The following is an 18,028-nucleotide window of genomic DNA, read 5'->3' on the forward strand; positions in this document are numbered from 1 at the left end:
CAACGAAAAACTGAGAGATTGAACTTGGCTATTCATTCAAACCGACTTCAAATTTTTCTTGAGGATGGTCGATTGTAGTTCAAATCAGGAAAGGGTGGCGTCTTCTCTGTTTGAGTGGCAAGGTATCAGCTTATTCTAGGCACGATGGACTTTATCGACGACATTGTATTTGTCACTTTAGCTGTGCAGATGTGGCATTGGGCATGTTTTCAAGGTGTTTTCTTACCACTTTATACTGACCTACAGGCGACATTCTGTGAAACGGCCAGGGTTAGATGGATTAAAGCACAAAACAGTTACAATTGACAATGTTTATTAAAGCATGATACATTACAAATACAAAAAGATGCATGCAACCGATGCTGAATTTAATTCAAACCACTGGTGCATGTTTGCAGGCTCCTGGGTATCCCTTTCTGATGTGATCAATTTTCACTCAAAGACACTGGAGGTCAGCAGATTCCCTCACCCTGGAACTCCCAAAGGTACGGACCCGGTATACCACCCGGTTGACCACCACGGTTTCTGCATCTCATCAAGATGGCTACGTTTAAAGGGAGTGTAGACCATGAGGTTCAGGATGACGGTATATACACGATGGTTGAACTACAACAAAGAGCACTGCGCACAAAATCGAAATATGGCACTCAGAATCGTATTAACGATGAAATTCATTCCGCGTTTCAGTGAGTCTAAGAGATGACTGCTACCAGAACAATTTAGACGCTATTGCGTTCCCCACTCACAGATTGTTTCGCAGTATCTCCCTCTATCTCTTGCCAGAATAGGCGAAGGCACGTGGCCACCTTCACAGAAGTGCCCGGCCCGGTGTGTGCATACTCCAATAATCGGGTTCAGTTGACGGATCATTTTGACGGACGCAGGCGATCCTCTCAGTCTCACCACGATCGCGAACACTGACAATGCAAGACACTGGAATTCTATTAGAAATATCTCTGTACGTTTAGCGTTGTTTCTGTTTCGTGTATCCGTGTTTCCATATCTCGTAAAGACATGTCGTGGAATGAAATCGGAAAAAGATGCTCAGTGGGATGGTTAGATGCGTTATGATAATCCACGATGGCTTGTCGTACAAACTGTGGAATGAGTGGTCATTAAACAAAGTCCTTGCTTGGAATGTGTACATTCCCCAGAGACACATATTGAGCATCAACATGAAGATGACCAACTCCCGTCCGGGCTTCCGTTTACAGAGTTCGGTCGTATTGGTGAACCTGTGCCCGCCATCGAAGATAAACACGGTCTGCGCCGCTGATTGGACGCTGCTTATCACAGGTCTAAGTACGCCCATGACAGCAGAGTAAATAACAGTGTCATATACTGCAAACAATATACAAAACGCATCAAAAAGCAAAACTCCCAGTAAAGACATTCTCAAAAGAGCGGCGTCTAAACCTTTTAGCGTTTCGTCATCAAAAGCTAGATTCTGAATCAAGAGCCAGGCAATGATTGTCGTCACTAGAAGAATACAAAGTATCGCGAACTCCATGCTGAAGTATAAGATAGCTGCAGTTTCTTTCAGATGGTCCTTGGTGACGAGGACGTTGTATATTACGATGTCAATGGCTGTCAGGATAAGAAAAGCTATTCCGGTGAAAAGTCCGTGGTAAGACTTGTAGCAGGTCAAGGGAATGTGGGCATGGCCAGCTGGGTCCTCCTGCAGCCTCGTGGCCCGCCTCCTCAAGATCGTTTCGTGGATTCCGATATTCTCGCCCATCTGATAGACGGATGCTGCCATGATGAGGCTGTATTCGATGATACAAGGGAAGAGATAGGGCTGGAGAGACATCAGGATAGGCTCCATGACGTTTTCGTCACAAGGACCGGTGGTGTTCGCGTGGCCTGAAACGAAAACAGGTTCCTTAAAAGGCAACCGTTCATACAGTTAATCTGGCGTGGAAGGAAACTGCGCTGATATAACAGGCGGTCGCAGCACAAACGATTCCCTTAATTGTACACTTTAAGTTATGGTCACCGGTCTCTATAGCCTTGCACCGGATCAGTCACCAAACGTCAGGGTACGTCAGCTGGGACTGCATGGTAATACCGGAATATATTTTTTCTGCGGATCGAAATAAATCTGTTCGGTGTCACAGCTGGGACTGCATGGTAATACCGGAATATATTTTTCCTGCGGATCGAAATAAATCTGTTCGGTGTCATAGTCACAAGACAGTGAAGGAATCTTTATCATCATTTTAGTGCACTGTCGACTAGTGTTCTTTGCCACAGCAACGACCAACTTTTATCGCATGCAATACAAATCGCTAGTCTGCATCAGGGGTCATTGCATTGTTTTTTTCGAGAATAATCGGTCATCGCTGCAACGTGCAATGAAATCGAAATCGAGTCAAGTCGTATTCGTCTAAAACCTACCCTCAGTGTGACCTGGTGCGACAGTCGTATGTGTGGAGTGCTCATCGTCGACGTGTGCGAATCCATGCTCCGCCTCCATGAGGAGGATGAGGAACCAGTTGCAGGCGTTGGTAGCCACCATGTGCATGAGACCAAACCTGGACAGCGGCTTGTGCACGTTGATCGAGATCTGCAAGGAGAGGGTATATTGCGTGGGTCACAAAGAGATTATAGGAAAATGTATGGGAACTACAATTTTTAGATACTGAATCGACATATCATGGTGCCTTTTTTACAGAACGATTCCCCGGCCACCGACCCGTGAATGTGTTTTCATCGGGTCTGTCGGTGGTAAAAGTATATGGTCGTCTGTTTTTGCCAGCCTGTATTTAGTGCAGTGATCTCGATAATGGTGAAGCAAACGCATAAAAGTCAGGATATATGTTGCTGGAAATTGTTCCCAACGAAATACGGTCATGCTATTGTGAACCGTTGCTAAAATATCTGACTTACTTTGTTGTGTTTAAATACAAAATATAGCTGGTAGAATGTGAAGAGGAAGAGGAGCGTTTGGACGACCAGCAGGCCATAGAGCAAGCTGTTCGCATTCCCGCAAGTGATGTCATGTGCCTGTGATGCGATGTTTAGGCCACAGTACAGCATTGTCCCCGCACCAAAAACTGAAACATGACAATAAGTACAGATATCAAGGCCACTTTTTCGACTCCAAGTGACTTGTGTAAAGTCCATTCGAAAATATTTGTTTGTATCGTCTGGAGCACAAACTACTGGTTGGATTGCATTGGAGTTTGGTTTCTATTGATTCTTGCTTCTCGACCTACAATTTATGCTTACCGACGGCTCCAACACGAAGATAGAAATTCGGGTAACTGGCTTCGCCATGGTGGAACACAGTCACCCTTGGTATCGGTGTATCACTTGGTTCCTGGAACATGACGTGATCGTAACCATCACGTGGTTTGTCGTCTGCCTCCGGCGTGGTTTCCGAGTCATCTTCATCACTTGAGATGTTCTTTGGTTGGCTATCACGGTTCATGTCATTCGAGACTGAGTACACTGCCACTGGGTAGATAATTTGCTTTGGTGGACCTTTGATTGGCTTTCCGACATTTTTTAGCAGGTAGCAGTGGACGTAGACAAGAAATACAATGGATATGGAGTACAGGACACAGAAAAAAATCTGCAAAGAAAAAACCCAACAACCAACATCGTTATGATCTTCCCACCTTTAAAAAACATTGTATTACCGTTTATCGTCATTTCGTCAGTCCAAAAGTCTGACCTCTTCCTAGACAGTTCAACGACCTTTGGTACATGTGAGGCACTCCTCTTCTAATACAACACCTTAGAATTTCGATCAAACTCTGTCTCTTGCCACCAGGGGACGATATGTGAAAACGTAACGCGTGCGATATCTCGCTCAACAGTGATTAATGATTCGTTTCGGCAGAACATTTCCGGGCCGGGACCATCTCCAATCTGTTGTTAAGGAAATCTGCAACTGAGTTAGCCACAACGCTCATCCTTCGAGTCCGCCACCGTAGGTCTAGTTAGGGTAACACTGAAGTACCATTTTCACAATGTTAGTTTACTTACTATTGGAATGAGTCTTGTTACGGTATCCTTTGATATCATCGGTGCCATCAGTAGTGCAATACCGTATATAATGACTGCGAACACATAGAGGAAACTGAGACCTCGACAGGTTAAGTCCCTAAAGCGTGAAGAAAGAAGTAGACATGGGTGAAAAGAGCTGGTGACAAGCTACGATAGAAAGAAAATGAGGGTATATATTAGTACCGAGGTTTTGATGACTGTGCCATTGACTATATACACCGGCCTGTAGCGACTGACTATCATGCAAGTATACATGTACATGTCGCGACTATAGCCGGCGTACGCATATATACGTAGGCTACGATGGGGAGGGATTGTGAAAAATCAGAAACTTGTGCGTTCACCAGAGAGATGGACATCCAAAGAGTAATACATTGTATTTGTATTCCCTTATGAGTCGCTTCGCAGTCATCTTTGCCTGATCTCTGCTTTATGGGAAGAAGATGGGATGCTCTCGAATCGAATAGACCAGATCGATAAAGATGACAATTCCTAGAACGCCCAGCGTGTGTCACACAATGGCCTCTGACTTTTATGACAAGACTCTGCATTGGAGGCTAAACAGATTACACCGACAGTTGAAATTTCATCAGTTGTGTACTGATGACGAAGGGTCAATTTAAATCACTGCCATGGTCTACGCTAGAGAGGATTTTGCACTGTCATGCTCGTAAAATCTTAGCACTTGCAAATGACAAATTGAATCAATGAAGAATAGGCCAGGTCGCACCCAGGCGAGTTTTGAAAAGTGAATTCCGGCCCACAATTCATATTTTACACTTCAATCACGGACTTCTATACATGGAGGTGTATCGAACTCAATAACAGTGAGAAATCTTTGAAAACTGTGTCTGCTGATACAGATATCGATGTCTTAACTAATGGAGACTCAAAAACGTTACTCTTGCATACAATTTTTACGCCACCACCATTTGTGTGTGCTTCTGGAATGGTCGATAAACTGTTTGGATACACGGTTTCTCAGTGTATATATGCATTGGTTTATTGCAGCCTTTCACCCACTAGTACATTCTTCGAATAATCACGTTTGATTGCATTTATACATGTGTAGCCTATGAATAAACGATTCACGATATACGATATACGATTCACGCTGACAAAAAAAAACAAACTCTATTTTCAATGCACAAATGTATCGACTAGTCGTCTAATCAGGAACGTACACTACACATAGGTTAGCTCTTTTCTGTCAATCTATGGCACATGTAACTTCTCATCATGAGCGAGCTATTTTTGACGTAGACATTTTTACCATATTGCTCCCTATGCAGGCGTTGACGACGGACACTACTCAGAATACATATTCTAGTGTACATCTCTGTAGATTTTCCCACGGGAAGCGATTGACAATTGACACCATTTTAACAGCACTTCACGCACATGGTACATCCACGTCAGTTCTGTGTATCGTTATCGACAAAAAAGAAATTCCATGTAGAACTCAAACTTAACACGCGCCAAACACAGAAGTTCTGTAGACTTCCAAAGATGCTGTACTTCCTTGGCACACGAAACTCTTCCGACAAAAATGGTAACAAAATAAAACTAATGACAGAGGAAATAATAATGTCCTCACCTGATCAGTGTGGTGCCCGTGCCCGCCATTTTTAAAGTATCATGACCTCGATTAGGGTTCATTGTGCGGCACCATCGACCCATTTGATTTTGAAAGCCTTTGTCTGTGGTGACGGCATAGAAATTGCGTTGCATTCTTTGATCCACAGATTTCAGAGCAGAGATGACAATTAAAAAAAATAATTCAGGAAAATACACTAGTGAAATATCTCCATATGATGTCCATTTTTAAGACTGCAACGCCATTTTGATTAATATCGAGAGGCTTGGTCCTTGTTTTTTTTTGCATAGAAGTTAGCCGGTAATTATTATGTGCCTCCTGAGGAACATCCGGCCTGTATCAAAACCTCAATGACAATATCAAAAATCGATTAGCACAGCATCATAGTATGCGAAAGTGTATCCACCATTTCCAAGTTAAATATCCTGCAGCAGGTAAAGGAACAGAAAGGGAATGAAAATCCCATGATCAGTTACTGGTCAAAAGTTGTATCCATCATTTCCGAGGTTTGTGTCAATAAGTCCATTGTGATTACGTCGTCCCGGTTGGCATCAACATCACAGCTTGGCGGGTATCAAACTGAAGTTGAACTCAAGAATGTCTTAAACCAAGGCACACTCACAAATAAGATAGTTACATCATATTGCAGAAAATATCGTCCATGTCAATATGTTAGTTTATCACCCAGTGAAAGACTCTTTGCTCTGAATTCTATTGTACCAGAGCTATACACTAGGATTGCGACTACATCGTCATCACACGGCGGCGAAACCACTCATCTGGTCTTTGTGAGTCATGATTCATCATCGATTACACCTCTCCAGCTTCATATGAAAAAGAGACTCCTTTTGTTGATTTCATCAACGAATAAGTCCGGCAATTTTACATGCACTGTATCGTCTGTTGTGTTTTTCTTACGATTCCCGGCACTCCATGTGAACTACATGTACATTCATCTGATGACAACTTCGATTCAAAACAGAGTACATAATAAAAATGGAAAGATTCTGATTCAACTGAACTGAAGAAAGTTTTACACTGATAAACTACGTGTACCTGCACAGCATATATAACTTCAAGGAAGTGACTATTTGGCAAGCACGGCTTACCAAACAGCGACTTTTTCTTGTCCTGAATGGAGAGCCGAACTCATTAATAGTAAAGTAAAGTCTCCAGCTCGCCAAACAGGGTAGATTTTTTACCTGTTTGGCAAGACCGGCTGGCCAAACAGGGTGGCTTTTTAGTGCTGTTTGGCAAGCGGCAAGGACAAAAAAAGATGCCTGTTCGGCGAGCGGCTTGCCAAATAGACCCGGCCTAACTTCAATCCTAAATATACCAATCTAAGAGCACTGACACACATGCTGTTTACCATACATATTTTACCATAAGAGATCACTAAAGAACAATTCAAAATGTTCACTAGATTCAATGAAGCAACCGAACAAGCTTCAAAAGTTTTTCATAGTCATCATAAGCCACGCAAAACCATGTCTACACAGGCATGACAGGACGATCGGACCAAATTACATACAAAATTCGGAATGTATCTCCATATTATGAAGGGCTACAACCACGCATGCACAGGAGCAACCACACATAACATGTGTTCTCCAGCCCGACATTGAATACATGAACTACATTACGTCATCACCTAAAATGGTGAAGTGTCCAAATCGTCCCAAGGACATAAGTATTGTGTCACACAAAGAAGGGATTACTAGTGGTAATTGACACACACGCAGAACAAAACAGCTCAATGCTAATATAGGGACTGTTGAACAACAGTTTGTGATTACATGTGTATGACCGCAGCTTGTAATGGAAAAGCCATTGTCTCCGTTTGTCTCGGCTTGTGTTTCTTGACCTATCGCGCCTCAGTTAGTTTTCTGAGTCTTAAAGAGTCTCTAAATGGTCATTATTGGAGCGGCAAACTAAGGCGATAACGCTGAATACATGACGCACAGTCCAATCTTCTCGCGAACATTCTGATGCATCATGTAGAGACAATCATTGACTTCAAGGCAAACTCTGGCGCATCCCAACAGAGTTAACTCTTCTCTCTCACCAATGACTACCATGTCAATCAGAGGTGGCCCGGCACTGAACTCGACCCCGGTTTGTCCCGTGCCTTTTTTGGCGATTTGACCTACAATCGACCAGCCACTGTTGTCTGGAGGTTCCCTAGTGGGTGCTTTTGTCGTTATCACAGGGTCATTCGAGGTCGATGTTCTCGGTGCTACTGCCGGCGCCTGCACAGTAGATGTTGTTGGTGTTTTTTGTGTCTCGGTGGTCGAGCTTGTTATTTTCACGTTTACAGCCCCAGTAGTCAGTGGTGCTGCCGTTGTTTCTGAAAAGGTCTGAGTGATTGATGCCACCGTGATTGCAGGAGAATTCGTTGACGAGGTTGTTGTCACGAAGTTGTTGTAATGATGGTTATAGCCCCGATAGCCAATTGTCGTAGTAGTCGATGATGTTGTTTCTGCAGTAGTCCCGATAGTCAATAATGTTGTTTCAGAAGGAGCTGTAGTTGTCGACGGCGTTGTTTCTATGGATGCCTCAGTAGTCAATGATGTTGTCTCCTGCGCGCCCGTGGGTACTGAAAACAACAAATAGTGAAAAAGCATAAGAGAGAGAGTTGTACATCAAAGTGCAAGACCGTTACAAGTCTTCTGCTTGTATATATGCAAGACGGTGTCAAAATGCGGTGTGGGAAAAAATGACATCAATTTTGTCTTTTGCATTTTCTTGAGAAAACACCTCTTAAATCAAGAATGTGTTCATTCTTTAGGGCATGATTCGTATTCAAAAGCCACTTAATGTGACCTTTTGTTTCTGTTACTCTATACGTCGGCCGACCAAACCAAAACACTCATCGATTCCTGCGTGAACACACGCGGCGATCTTCTGGAGCAACGCTTGTTAAAACTGATGAGGAAGAGCCTCCTTTGTGCATGCGACCCTGATCGACATGGATGGCCAATGCATTTCTCCGTGTGTGAACTTGAAAAAACATATCTTCAAAGACCATCGGCGTGTGGGTGATTTTGAAAGTTCGTGTCTTTGTGAAGGCGCGTTAAAAGCCTTCAGAAATACGGCGCAAGTTACTTACCAAGTTGAAAGGAGGGGCGTCCGCCCAAGGCCGTTAGCAATAGTAGGATGATAACCATCGCCATTATATTATATCGCTGTTAGGTATGGAATTATGAAAATCGTAGTTCCTGCGCTGCTGGTCGACCTACCCAAACCTTTACACAAATCGGAGGAAACTGTTTCTGAGCTACGAAAAAGATTTTCTCGGCTTGTGGCATAACCTGACCAACCCTTGACATTTACAAGCTAGCCAGCTACTCTACTAGAATAGGTGAAGAGGCATGACATTCTACCTTCAATGACAGCTTCACTTTGCAAATCTGTCAGCACTCAAATGCAGAAGGCAATTAACGACATAGGTTTTTTGCGCCTGTTCGTAAAATAAGTCGAGCTTCATGAATATGGCATGAAGCTTGGTGATGCTGTGAGGTGAATTTCGGAAAGCTTTTGGAAACTTTTCCATTATTGATGAGGAGTGATGCTAACGTCGATCCGATTTTATTGTTGGTCGAAATACAAATAGGTATACATATACTATTATTTTGTCTTCTTAGAAATGTTGGAAACGTGGTTTAAATTATGTACACGTTAAAGCGCTTTCGTTTGCAGTCAGTTGTTAAACCAAAGAAGAGACATTCATATAGTAGCTGCTGTTTTGGCTGGGTAAATGCATACCCCAGTCGCTGGCTCTGTTCATTCATACTCCAAGCACCTTCCTTTATCGCGGAGTCACAACCCCAGTCGCTGGCTCTGTTCATTCCTACTCCAAGCACCTTCCTTTATCGCGGAGTCACAGGCAAACAGTTTTGTGAGAAAATAAGTTGAACCAACATAAACGTGCGATCGATGGCGGCATGTTGGACGCCGGAGACACATTATATGTCTCCTCCTTTCCCCTAAACATCGCTTTCAGCATCGAGTGATAGATGGAAATACTGCCGGCTATTTCCCGATCGATTTTTGCTCTCTGTTTAGGGCAGCTGGGGCTTTGACATTCGCGGAGAGAAAGAGTGGTTCCTCACAGCTCTCACTGAAAGATACATTGCATGCAGTGTGGCCGGTTCCGGTCGCTGGCAGACTGCAAGACATATAGTTAGCAAAGGTTTTCCTTAGATGAGCCGTAGGATTTATCGCTTTTTTGCTACTGACAGGCGTTTGAAGTCGACCACTTTTGATAAAAATATAGTACTGGGGTTAACTCCGAGGTAACCAGAAGATCTGTCGTCACCCGTTGTCTTACCAAATAGAACATATTGAATTGCATCGATCAACACTTGTATATTTTGGAGCCTGACTTGAATATTCAGAAATGGAACTAGATCGATGAATTAGTAGATTATAGAGTATTTTCTTTCAAAAAAGGGTAAATTCTCCTCACCCATCCTCCCGAGCGCCAAGCCCATACGCAACATGACTCATTCGCGAGGGAAAGCATGCAGCAACAGCCTGTCCCGTCTTCTCGATCTGAGTCCTCTGAAGATGAAATGAGAAAAGTATCACTAGTAGCATCACGTGTGTCAGACAGTAGCTATGTATATATGGAGAGACTGGCTCATGTCTCATAACTTGAATTGGATGTATCCGCGACGAGCGTACATATAGTGTACAAAATATCGACTTCTTGGGGCACTCGGCAAGTGCGGTGGATCATCGCTGTATGGTGTATAGTCTGAGACGCCCGCTTGAGGACACCGGCCGCTGGAGCTCTCTCTTCGATCATCAAAGATGCTTGCGCATTACGTGCGAGTCGTTCTCAGTTCATTTGAATTCATCTAATTGGATCGTTCGTCGGATACTTATGATGATTTAAACCTGTTCTATGGATGATGCTGGGTTATCTGGTGTTCGGCTTATCTATGCACGGAGGGCGGAGTACGGGGCCCTGTCTGACGCCAAATTGAATCGGAGAGGTGGATGCCAAGGTGAATTATCGAAAGAGTGTGCTGAACAGGGTAGGACGGGCCAGCGAAAAAGATACTGTAAGTATTGAGGTAGTATCGTGGTCCTCTATCGAATTTTGGGATGGTTGTTGACAAACACACAAAAACCCATAACATTTCAGAAAAACGTCTGGAGTACATGCACATCCCATCCGACCCCCTCTGAAAGTAAGATCTAAGGGCTCTCATTAGATTTTATGAGGGATGAATACAAATACGACCGCTCTCCATAATTTCACGTGTTGAAATTTACGACGGTTTTTTTCACGACGATTCATTAAGTGCATATCGGGTAGAAAATATTTCCTTACTTTGATCAACACTCGGGACTAATGATCATTCTAAAAATGATTAACTCCTTGGGGTAAGATCAATTTTTCAAAAAAACAATTATAACTTGGAAGCAGGTGCAATCCTGTTTGAATTTTGGAAACTGGGAACAAAAGCTTCTCGGAGCCTTGTGTGTCGGGATGATCAATAATGATAAATAAGTTACATTTTTTTATTGCGCCAAGACGGCCGACATGAATGCGCTGTGTATATCATGTGGCGATATTTGATCACATGAGATTTATCTTGACAGTGTTCCACAGAAAAACTGTATCTCCAAAGATTCTAAATGTTATTACTTAGTCTTCAAATAAAATTCTTAGGCGAGACTATTACTGCACTTGGAGGACAGAGTCACCACCAAAAGATCGAGACATGATAACTTTTGTCACAGACCGTTCCATCACGAACGACAATTATCATATTATTTTCATTACACCATGAATTACTAACAACTCCCATCATGTCAAGAGTAATTAATTGAAATAACAAATATCAAGCAATAAACACACACTAGTGACTCAAATCAGTGATCACGGCGTTTTAATTATGAATAATGGGGAATATTTTATGCCGTAGTCAGTTGCCATTAGGACAGAGGATGATGAAGAGTTTTCTATCTGGTTGAGACTGTGAATGAGTGATCAATGCTGTGTACCCTTTTTTCAAGTACATGTATAAGGCCTATGCATTTTTGCTGGAGGGTGAGTGTCAGTCTTGAGCATCTTGCTAGAATATTCTCTCGATCATTTGACTTCAGAACCGCGGCTGCCGAAACAGGCAACGTCTTTAGCGAGTGAATACGACAGTTTTCCTCAACCTCACTTACACACTTGATACCCGATAATTGATCAAATAACGATCACTCCATGTCAGTCGCTCATTAGTTCCTTGAGAAGCACCTCTACAGCCTGACCGCGCTGCAAGGGGCCACCATGGCGTCTAATATAACCAAACCTCTCAGTACGCGGAGTGTTCTCTTGCAATCGATGTCAACGGTCAATGGGAGCTGGCTCTTACACTGGTTGAGGCTATTAGCTTCTGCTAGAGAGATTAACTCTATGCATTTAGCATGTTTTAGTTGGCACAGCCGTACATGACAAAACTACAAGTGCGTTGTCTGATCGTTCTATTCCAAGGCAACATGATGAGATAGCTTTTAGTTCTCAATACCTAATTAGTTATGATGGGGTTCGGGTGCATTAAGTGTTGTTTAGATTGAGTATGCGACTTAACTACCGAAATCGCACTCTAATGCAATACGTGTCAAATAACTTAAGGGGATGATGTCTAATAGCAGTTTAGTACAACCAGTGGTCCTAGATCGGGATGACAATATTACAGGTCGCTTATGCCTGCTCTCTGTCGAAAATTTATCTCCATTTTTATATGGGGGAGCTTACTCTAATCTCTTAAAATGCTTGTAACTCACACGTCTTACATGTTCATCGGAAGTCTTTCAAGCAAAAGATCAAGTTTACATAATCACCCGAAAGCCAGCGAGACAAATCCCAAAGTGATAACGACCATGCTGTCAAACTGCATCACACTAAATATATTGAACGTAATCGCATTGTTACATATTAAGTAAAACATCTTATAGAATCCAGTGCTTTTATTGGCAACTAAGAAGCAAGATCAATGAAGGTATCCTTACGTGCTGAAGACATACAATGCGTATCTTATATCGAACTTTACTTTAAAATGGCATCTGAAACATGATCATCTGAAGGGATCGTAACAAAAGTATAGAAAGTAAAAAGAAACAAACTAAGCTCCAACCTAGCCCCCCCCCCCCCCCCGGTCGACCTATTCAGATGGCAATGGATTTAAAAGAAATTTTGACGTTCCCACCTAATGGTATCACGTGCCATTTTACTGAAAGATGCACAAGTAGCCCTCAACCGTGTACGAACCCGAGGTAGAACCCTGCTTTCAATTCCGTGAGAGAATGACCTTGACCCGAGGTTCCGCCATTGACCTTGACCCCATTCGGTGGATCCGGCGATTCTCTGGAGAACCTGGCGAGGAAGATTAAGATTCGGATCAATGTTGGATGAGCCTGGCGGGGACGCTCACCGCCATTCAAATAAACTGGAAACCTCAGAGATTCTCCACTCTCGGTATCTATTGATTGTGGAAATTAAATTTCAGCGGCGTTGAACGTTCTGGGTGATGATTAGTATTGAAGGGTCTGATATGACATGTGCGCTGTTCTGTTGCAATTAGATGAAGGAAGATGAATACTCGGCTGAATTGATACTCTAAACCTCCAAATTGTTGCAGACCAAATAATTTTTCAAACCGAGGCAGTGCAGCTATCGGAGACTTAATCTGAAACTTAACCGGTCTAACCTGGTTACGCCTTGCTTGGGGCTGTACCTACACATTATCGTTAATTGATATTGTGTTCAGTTACTTTGCCTTCACGCATTGCATCGTGACACACATGGCTCCGAGATCACTAAGTCCCCTTATCGAGGTGGGGATTTGACTTACTACTCGAGACTAAATATTAATATTAGAATCTCTGTTCAATATTGAATTAACTTATTATATATGGTGTGTTTCAGGTTTACATGGCAAAGTCATGCCGTCAGAAAATCACACAGAAGTCCCTCAAGACACGATGGAAGGCGTGGCTCGTGAAGAACCGGCGGCGCATTGTTATCTTTCTATCGTTCGTGGTGCTTCTGCTCGTAAGTGCCTGGTGTGTCTTAGAACTCATGGAGGTTTCGAGAACGGATGAGGCGGTCCGGACGTTCCTGCACAAGGTGGCATGTGATGACTGTTTCCCACTTGATCTCAAGCAGGTTCATGAGACCAAGGATCGTGATTCTGTGTGCAATTTTGGACCGAAGGAAGCCGGAGTTGTTTTATTGATCTTCAGTAAGTCGTTGAATCATTTACAACGACATCTGATCAGACACACGTGGGGTGGGAGCGTGAATCCATACTATCATCACATCAGGATATTCTTTTTATTCGGGCATGTACACGGTGTGGCATCGCGGCGGATTCTAAAACAGGAATACGAGAAACATCGTGATATTGTGATCGGAGATTTCAGAGATTCTTACGGGAATCTTACGCTGAAGGCTATATACGGGTTTAGCTGGGTGTTGAAGAACTGTCCCGATGCGCGATACGTTATGAAGACTGATGATGACGTAATCATCAATGTTCCAAACCTCCTCTTAACTATCGAACAAAATGACCTCACTGGGACGATTGCTGGGGACTGTCTCGGCCCGGTGGAACCAGTCAGGCGAAAGTCCTCGAAGTGGTATGCGGACCACGAAACGTACCCGCTTTCAAACTACCCTATGTTCTGCTCTGGGACTGGCTACATCATGCCAAAGAAAGTTGTCCAAGATATTGTTACAATCTCTAAGACCATTCCGTTTTTCCACTTAGATGATATCTATATCGCTTTTTGTATAACTAGACTCGGCTATAAGAGAAAATCCCTTTTCCCTTTTCACAGATATCGTAAATTACCCATCTTAGAAGTAGATTACTATTGCTCTTGTGTTGCGACAAGCCACGAACTCTCATCGAAGGAAATTCTGGGTCTCTGGCGAGAGAGCAATAACCTGAATGTCGGCTAAAGTCTCACTTGTATTGTGAGACGTATACCTTCAGGAACTACATCATCCCTGCACTAATTGTCGTAACAATTCTAATTATCATTTCACTTCTTCTAATCATCAAGTATAAGCCAAGATGGGCAATTTTAAGGAAGTATAGGTCATAATCGGAACTATCTATGCATTTTATTGGAATTATACGGAATGTCAATACAGGTAACAGTAAAGGGAGTTGGAATGTTTTTGTAAATTATATGAACAACTCAATGGTATTAGCCTTTCAGTCAATGAAGTGTTTTCCTCGACAATCAATATGCAGTTCAGTAGTTTATGAAATCAATTTTTTAATTTTTCTTCAATAAAGTGAGGTACATCGCAATGTTATCATGATGAGAGAGCCTTATCTCAGCAGAAATTAAGCCGGTGAACATTTGCCCGGGGCCGTTTCATTTAATTCATCACTGGATTCCCGGACTGAGCGGACTAGAAACTGAACCAGTTGGCCCATAATACGGTAACTGTTAGTCGAATTTTTTAGGTGGTGTATACCTAAGCTCACCTTCACAACATGTCTATTAAGCTTATACAATGCCATTATAAACATTTTCATGATATTTATCAAAACACTTTGACTAAGTTTGCATTATTTTGTTAAATTGGCGATAAGTTGCCAGCGCTATAATCATTAGATATATCGATCGTCTGCCAGGGAGGAATTATTACAGGGTGTGATGTGTGATCTGTTAGCAAGAATCTGAAGCACACTCCCAAGGCTGTGGCAATGTTCTAACGCATCCACGATTTTCCTCATTGATACGTAGAGGAAAATCTATGATAGAGGTTAATCATGGGTACGTAGCAGCAAGTTTAGGAAATATTATTAGCCACCCGATAAGACAAGACGACAGAGCTTCAAACTGCATGGTCATTTAAATAATCCCGCTTGAAAAGTTTGGGTCCATCTCTCTGTGACCTTGACCTCCGATGTAAACAATGTTATATAATGGCTTCAGTGTGGTATAAGGCACTGTGTAGACCATTGTATCCCATTGTGTATGTCTTGTAGTCGAGGTTTATATCGATCCGTGTTATTTTTCGGCAATACAAACGTTACATTAGGTAGGTGTCTCCATTCACTGCATTCACTATATATATTTATTCCGGTCTATTCCGGTCTATTGAGGAGGGAATGCGACTGAGGTTTGGGATCTGCTGCAGCGCAGACGTATACTACAGGTACATGTACATGTAGTGTATGTGTAATGTATGTTTACTGCGTGCTGTAAGTGTACGCATGCAGTTGTCTGCGCCTTCCTCATGATAGATTCACAATGTTTATTAATCATTAGTGATATGTATGCTAGCCTATCAATGATTGAAGCACGTTTGTTATGCCAACCTTAGAGCTTAGAGAGTAACCAGTCTGGTTACTCTTAAGTGCCAACCCACAATTTCTATCAAACATACACGTTTTTCTTCATACACCCTGTAAACAATTCGTACGGCGCGCCAGAGAACAAACTGCTCTAAAATGCCTCTAGGCCTACCTCAAGTAACTCAGCACTATCGGACACCACATCATGCAAGTTTTTCTTGATACCCCCTGTAAACAACATGTATACAGCGTGCTTCAAAATAAATTGCTCCAAGAAAACTGATGTCATAACTCAGGCAAACCTTGAAAAGCTTGAGTGTTGCAGTTGACGTAATGACACCACGTCAGCGTTTCATATACAGGTCAAGATCATGATATTTCAGCCAAAGGTCATTACATGAACGAGTCCCCTTAGTCGGAGTAATGGAAAAATGACTCCGAGAAATCCAAATCATTGTCTTCGTCTTTAGGGGGCAGTGGTGTCTTGGTACCTACGGACTTTTGTAGTTGTATATAGGCCTTCACTGTACATTCTTCTTTCTTGACTTTCAGGATGCCGAAACGAAAGTCAGAATCTGTCCCTAGAAACGAAAAGACAAAAAGATCGAAGTCTTCAGCGGAAACGTCTTCATCACAAAAAGAAACCGCGTCTAAACACGTGACCCCAGCCAAATCTTCTGCAAAGAAGGACCCCAGTCTAACCAGGAAAGTACCTACGTCATACCCGAAGTTAATCGATAAGAAAGATGAAAAAAGAACCGGGGTAAGAATCGTGATCGGCCCTCAATATCAAAACGCGGGACAAGAACATCTTCTCGCCAGTTTGGGGACGCCAGTGGATAGGTTAAACAGCTCCATTCAATACTCTATCAATCTGCTATATTATTCCAGGAGACCACCGTTCTCGAATTCGTGGCCAAATCGCCTAAACGAAATGATAAAGGGGAGCTAGTCTTTGAAGGATACCCTGATTTCCAACCAAACATGACACCGAAGGAAGTCCTGCAGACCGGAAGCTTCGGCGGGACCTACTTCAGGCCCATCAAATCTGGCGTTACCGGTAAGAAATCGATTCTTGAAACTTTGACGGCTTGATACACATAATTAGTTTGGAAAGAACTTGCAGAGGAGTTAAAAAAGCCCTTGCTTCTAACGCCACCATTGAAGTTGTATAAATTCGCATGGTCTGAATATATCGTTTTGTATTTCAGGAAAGCAGTACAATGGAGTGCACAAGGAACTTCCCGAGGATTGGCTGGAAGGCCTGAAAGTTGCAGAGAAGGTTTCCTCATCTACCTATCGAGAATCGTCGAACACTTACAAAGTGAAGTGCGGAGGTAGTCTTCAGATGTGGGAGGAAAGCGACTGGATACACGCACAGGACCCCTATGGCTGGTTCCAGTGGTATTGCAGGTACATGCGCGAACACTTAAGCTAGCACTCAGTAGGAGCACACTGACACGCGGCGAATGTCTGCGAGATCGAGACTACACAGGAAGAAAAAATGAAACCAAGATACTGATAAGGGTAGTTCGAGGTCTCATTGACAAACAACTCATATTTTTTTCTTTGCCAGGTTCTACCAAGGAAGGCGAACCCCTGATGATGACCGACAGATCGGCCGCTGGGCGCGATGTGCGGGTGTGACCGGCAGATGGAGAAACAATCTTATTACCAAGTGCGTCAAGAGCGGATGCGGATTCGATAACAAGACGATATCTCCCGTAGTTCGTCAGACGCTGCAACACTGGGGCTATAAGCTCAACAAGAAAGACTTCGATGCTTATGTGAAGAAGAAAAAACTTAAATAGTTTGTTGCGTGTTTCCGCAACGTTACGGGTACCGGTATGTGTGTTTTCAGTTGGACTTACTAAATACGACAAACGGATCGAAGCCCAGTCAACTGTATCGTCCTGTATTATTTCCTTAGGAACTTTTAGTGATAACTTAGCATCAATTGGATGGGATTCAACTCAAATAATGATCATGCGACACCTATGCGATCTGAAACCTAGCACTTACCAGGATATGTAATGAATAAGTACATTCTTTGTAAAGTTCATTTTATTTCGTCTTATTTTTGATAAAGTGT

General features: G+C 42.9%; 4 protein-coding genes across 6 annotated transcripts; 2 read left to right on the forward strand and 2 right to left on the reverse strand.

Moving 5' to 3' along the window:
- Window positions 1-302: 302 nt before the first annotated feature.
- LOC135488800 (proton channel OtopLc-like) lies at window positions 303-6,495 on the reverse strand. 2 transcript variants are annotated; one of them, XM_064773677.1, is made up of 6 exons: window positions 5,612-6,495; window positions 3,994-4,111; window positions 3,232-3,577; window positions 2,890-3,056; window positions 2,398-2,566; window positions 303-1,863 (listed from the first exon to the last, which is right to left on the reverse strand). In XM_064773677.1, exons 1-6 carry the CDS (start codon window positions 5,743-5,745, stop codon window positions 965-967), a joined length of 1,833 nt encoding a protein of 610 aa, XP_064629747.1. In that variant the 5' UTR covers window positions 5,746-6,495; the 3' UTR covers window positions 303-964. The 2 variants fall into 2 exon arrangements, with proteins under 2 accessions (XP_064629747.1, XP_064629750.1); XM_064773680.1 differs by lacking the exon at window positions 5,612-6,495 and adding an exon at window positions 5,288-5,545.
- Window positions 6,496-7,542: 1,047 nt separating this feature from the next.
- LOC135487704 (uncharacterized) lies at window positions 7,543-8,784 on the reverse strand. Its single transcript, XM_064771749.1, has 2 exons — window positions 8,721-8,784; window positions 7,543-8,207 (listed from the first exon to the last, which is right to left on the reverse strand). The coding sequence occupies exons 1-2, from the start codon at window positions 8,782-8,784 to the stop codon at window positions 7,543-7,545; spliced, it is 729 nt and encodes a 242-aa protein (XP_064627819.1).
- A 1,582-nt stretch (window positions 8,785-10,366) lies between these two features.
- On the forward strand, window positions 10,367-15,427 carry LOC135488816 (beta-1,3-galactosyltransferase 5-like). Its single transcript, XM_064773705.1, has 2 exons — window positions 10,367-10,680; window positions 13,545-15,427. The coding sequence occupies exon 2, from the start codon at window positions 13,551-13,553 to the stop codon at window positions 14,580-14,582; it is 1,032 nt and encodes a 343-aa protein (XP_064629775.1). The 5' UTR covers window positions 10,367-10,680; window positions 13,545-13,550; the 3' UTR covers window positions 14,583-15,427.
- A 106-nt stretch (window positions 15,428-15,533) lies between these two features.
- Window positions 15,534-18,028, forward strand: LOC135488821 (uncharacterized). 2 transcript variants are annotated; one of them, XM_064773711.1, is made up of 5 exons: window positions 15,534-15,680; window positions 16,489-16,699; window positions 16,828-16,996; window positions 17,148-17,349; window positions 17,513-18,028. In XM_064773711.1, the coding sequence occupies exons 2-5, from the start codon at window positions 16,490-16,492 to the stop codon at window positions 17,745-17,747; spliced, it is 816 nt and encodes a 271-aa protein (XP_064629781.1). In that variant the 5' UTR covers window positions 15,534-15,680; window position 16,489; the 3' UTR covers window positions 17,748-18,028. The 2 variants fall into 2 exon arrangements, with proteins under 2 accessions (XP_064629781.1, XP_064629780.1); XM_064773710.1 differs by lacking the exon at window positions 15,534-15,680 and adding an exon at window positions 15,760-15,843.

Source organism: Lineus longissimus, chromosome 5 (genome assembly GCF_910592395.1).
Source record: "Lineus longissimus chromosome 5, tnLinLong1.2, whole genome shotgun sequence".
Classification (NCBI taxonomy): Eukaryota; Metazoa; Nemertea; class Pilidiophora; order Heteronemertea; family Lineidae; genus Lineus; species Lineus longissimus.

Bases quoted from the DNA above. Each gene is read 5' to 3' on its own strand.
- LOC135488800 (XM_064773677.1), bottom strand. From the start codon at position 5,745: ATGCAACGCAATTTCTATGCCGTCACCACAGACAAAGGCTTTCAAAAT. The intron at 3,057-3,231 runs GTAAGCATAAAT...GTCATGTTTCAG, and splicing joins TCTTCGTGTTGGAGCCGTCG to TTTTTGGTGCGGGGACAATG. The intron at 1,864-2,397 runs GTAGGTTTTAGA...TTTTCGTTTCAG, and splicing joins CGCACCAGGTCACACTGAGG to GCCACGCGAACACCACCGGT.
- LOC135487704 (XM_064771749.1), bottom strand. From the start codon at position 8,784: ATGGCGATGGTTATCATCCTACTATTGCTAACGGCCTTGGGCGGACGC. The intron at 8,208-8,720 runs GTAAGTAACTTG...TGTTGTTTTCAG, and splicing joins ACGCCCCTCCTTTCAACTTG to TACCCACGGGCGCGCAGGAG.
- LOC135488816 (XM_064773705.1), top strand. From the start codon at position 13,551: ATGGCAAAGTCATGCCGTCAGAAAATCACACAGAAGTCCCTCAAGACA.
- LOC135488821 (XM_064773710.1), top strand. From the start codon at position 15,824: ATGTATGTTTACTGCGTGCT. The intron at 15,844-16,488 runs GTAAGTGTACGC...CTTGACTTTCAG, and splicing joins ATGTATGTTTACTGCGTGCT to GATGCCGAAACGAAAGTCAG. The intron at 17,350-17,512 runs GTACATGCGCGA...TTTCTTTGCCAG, and splicing joins TGGTTCCAGTGGTATTGCAG to GTTCTACCAAGGAAGGCGAA.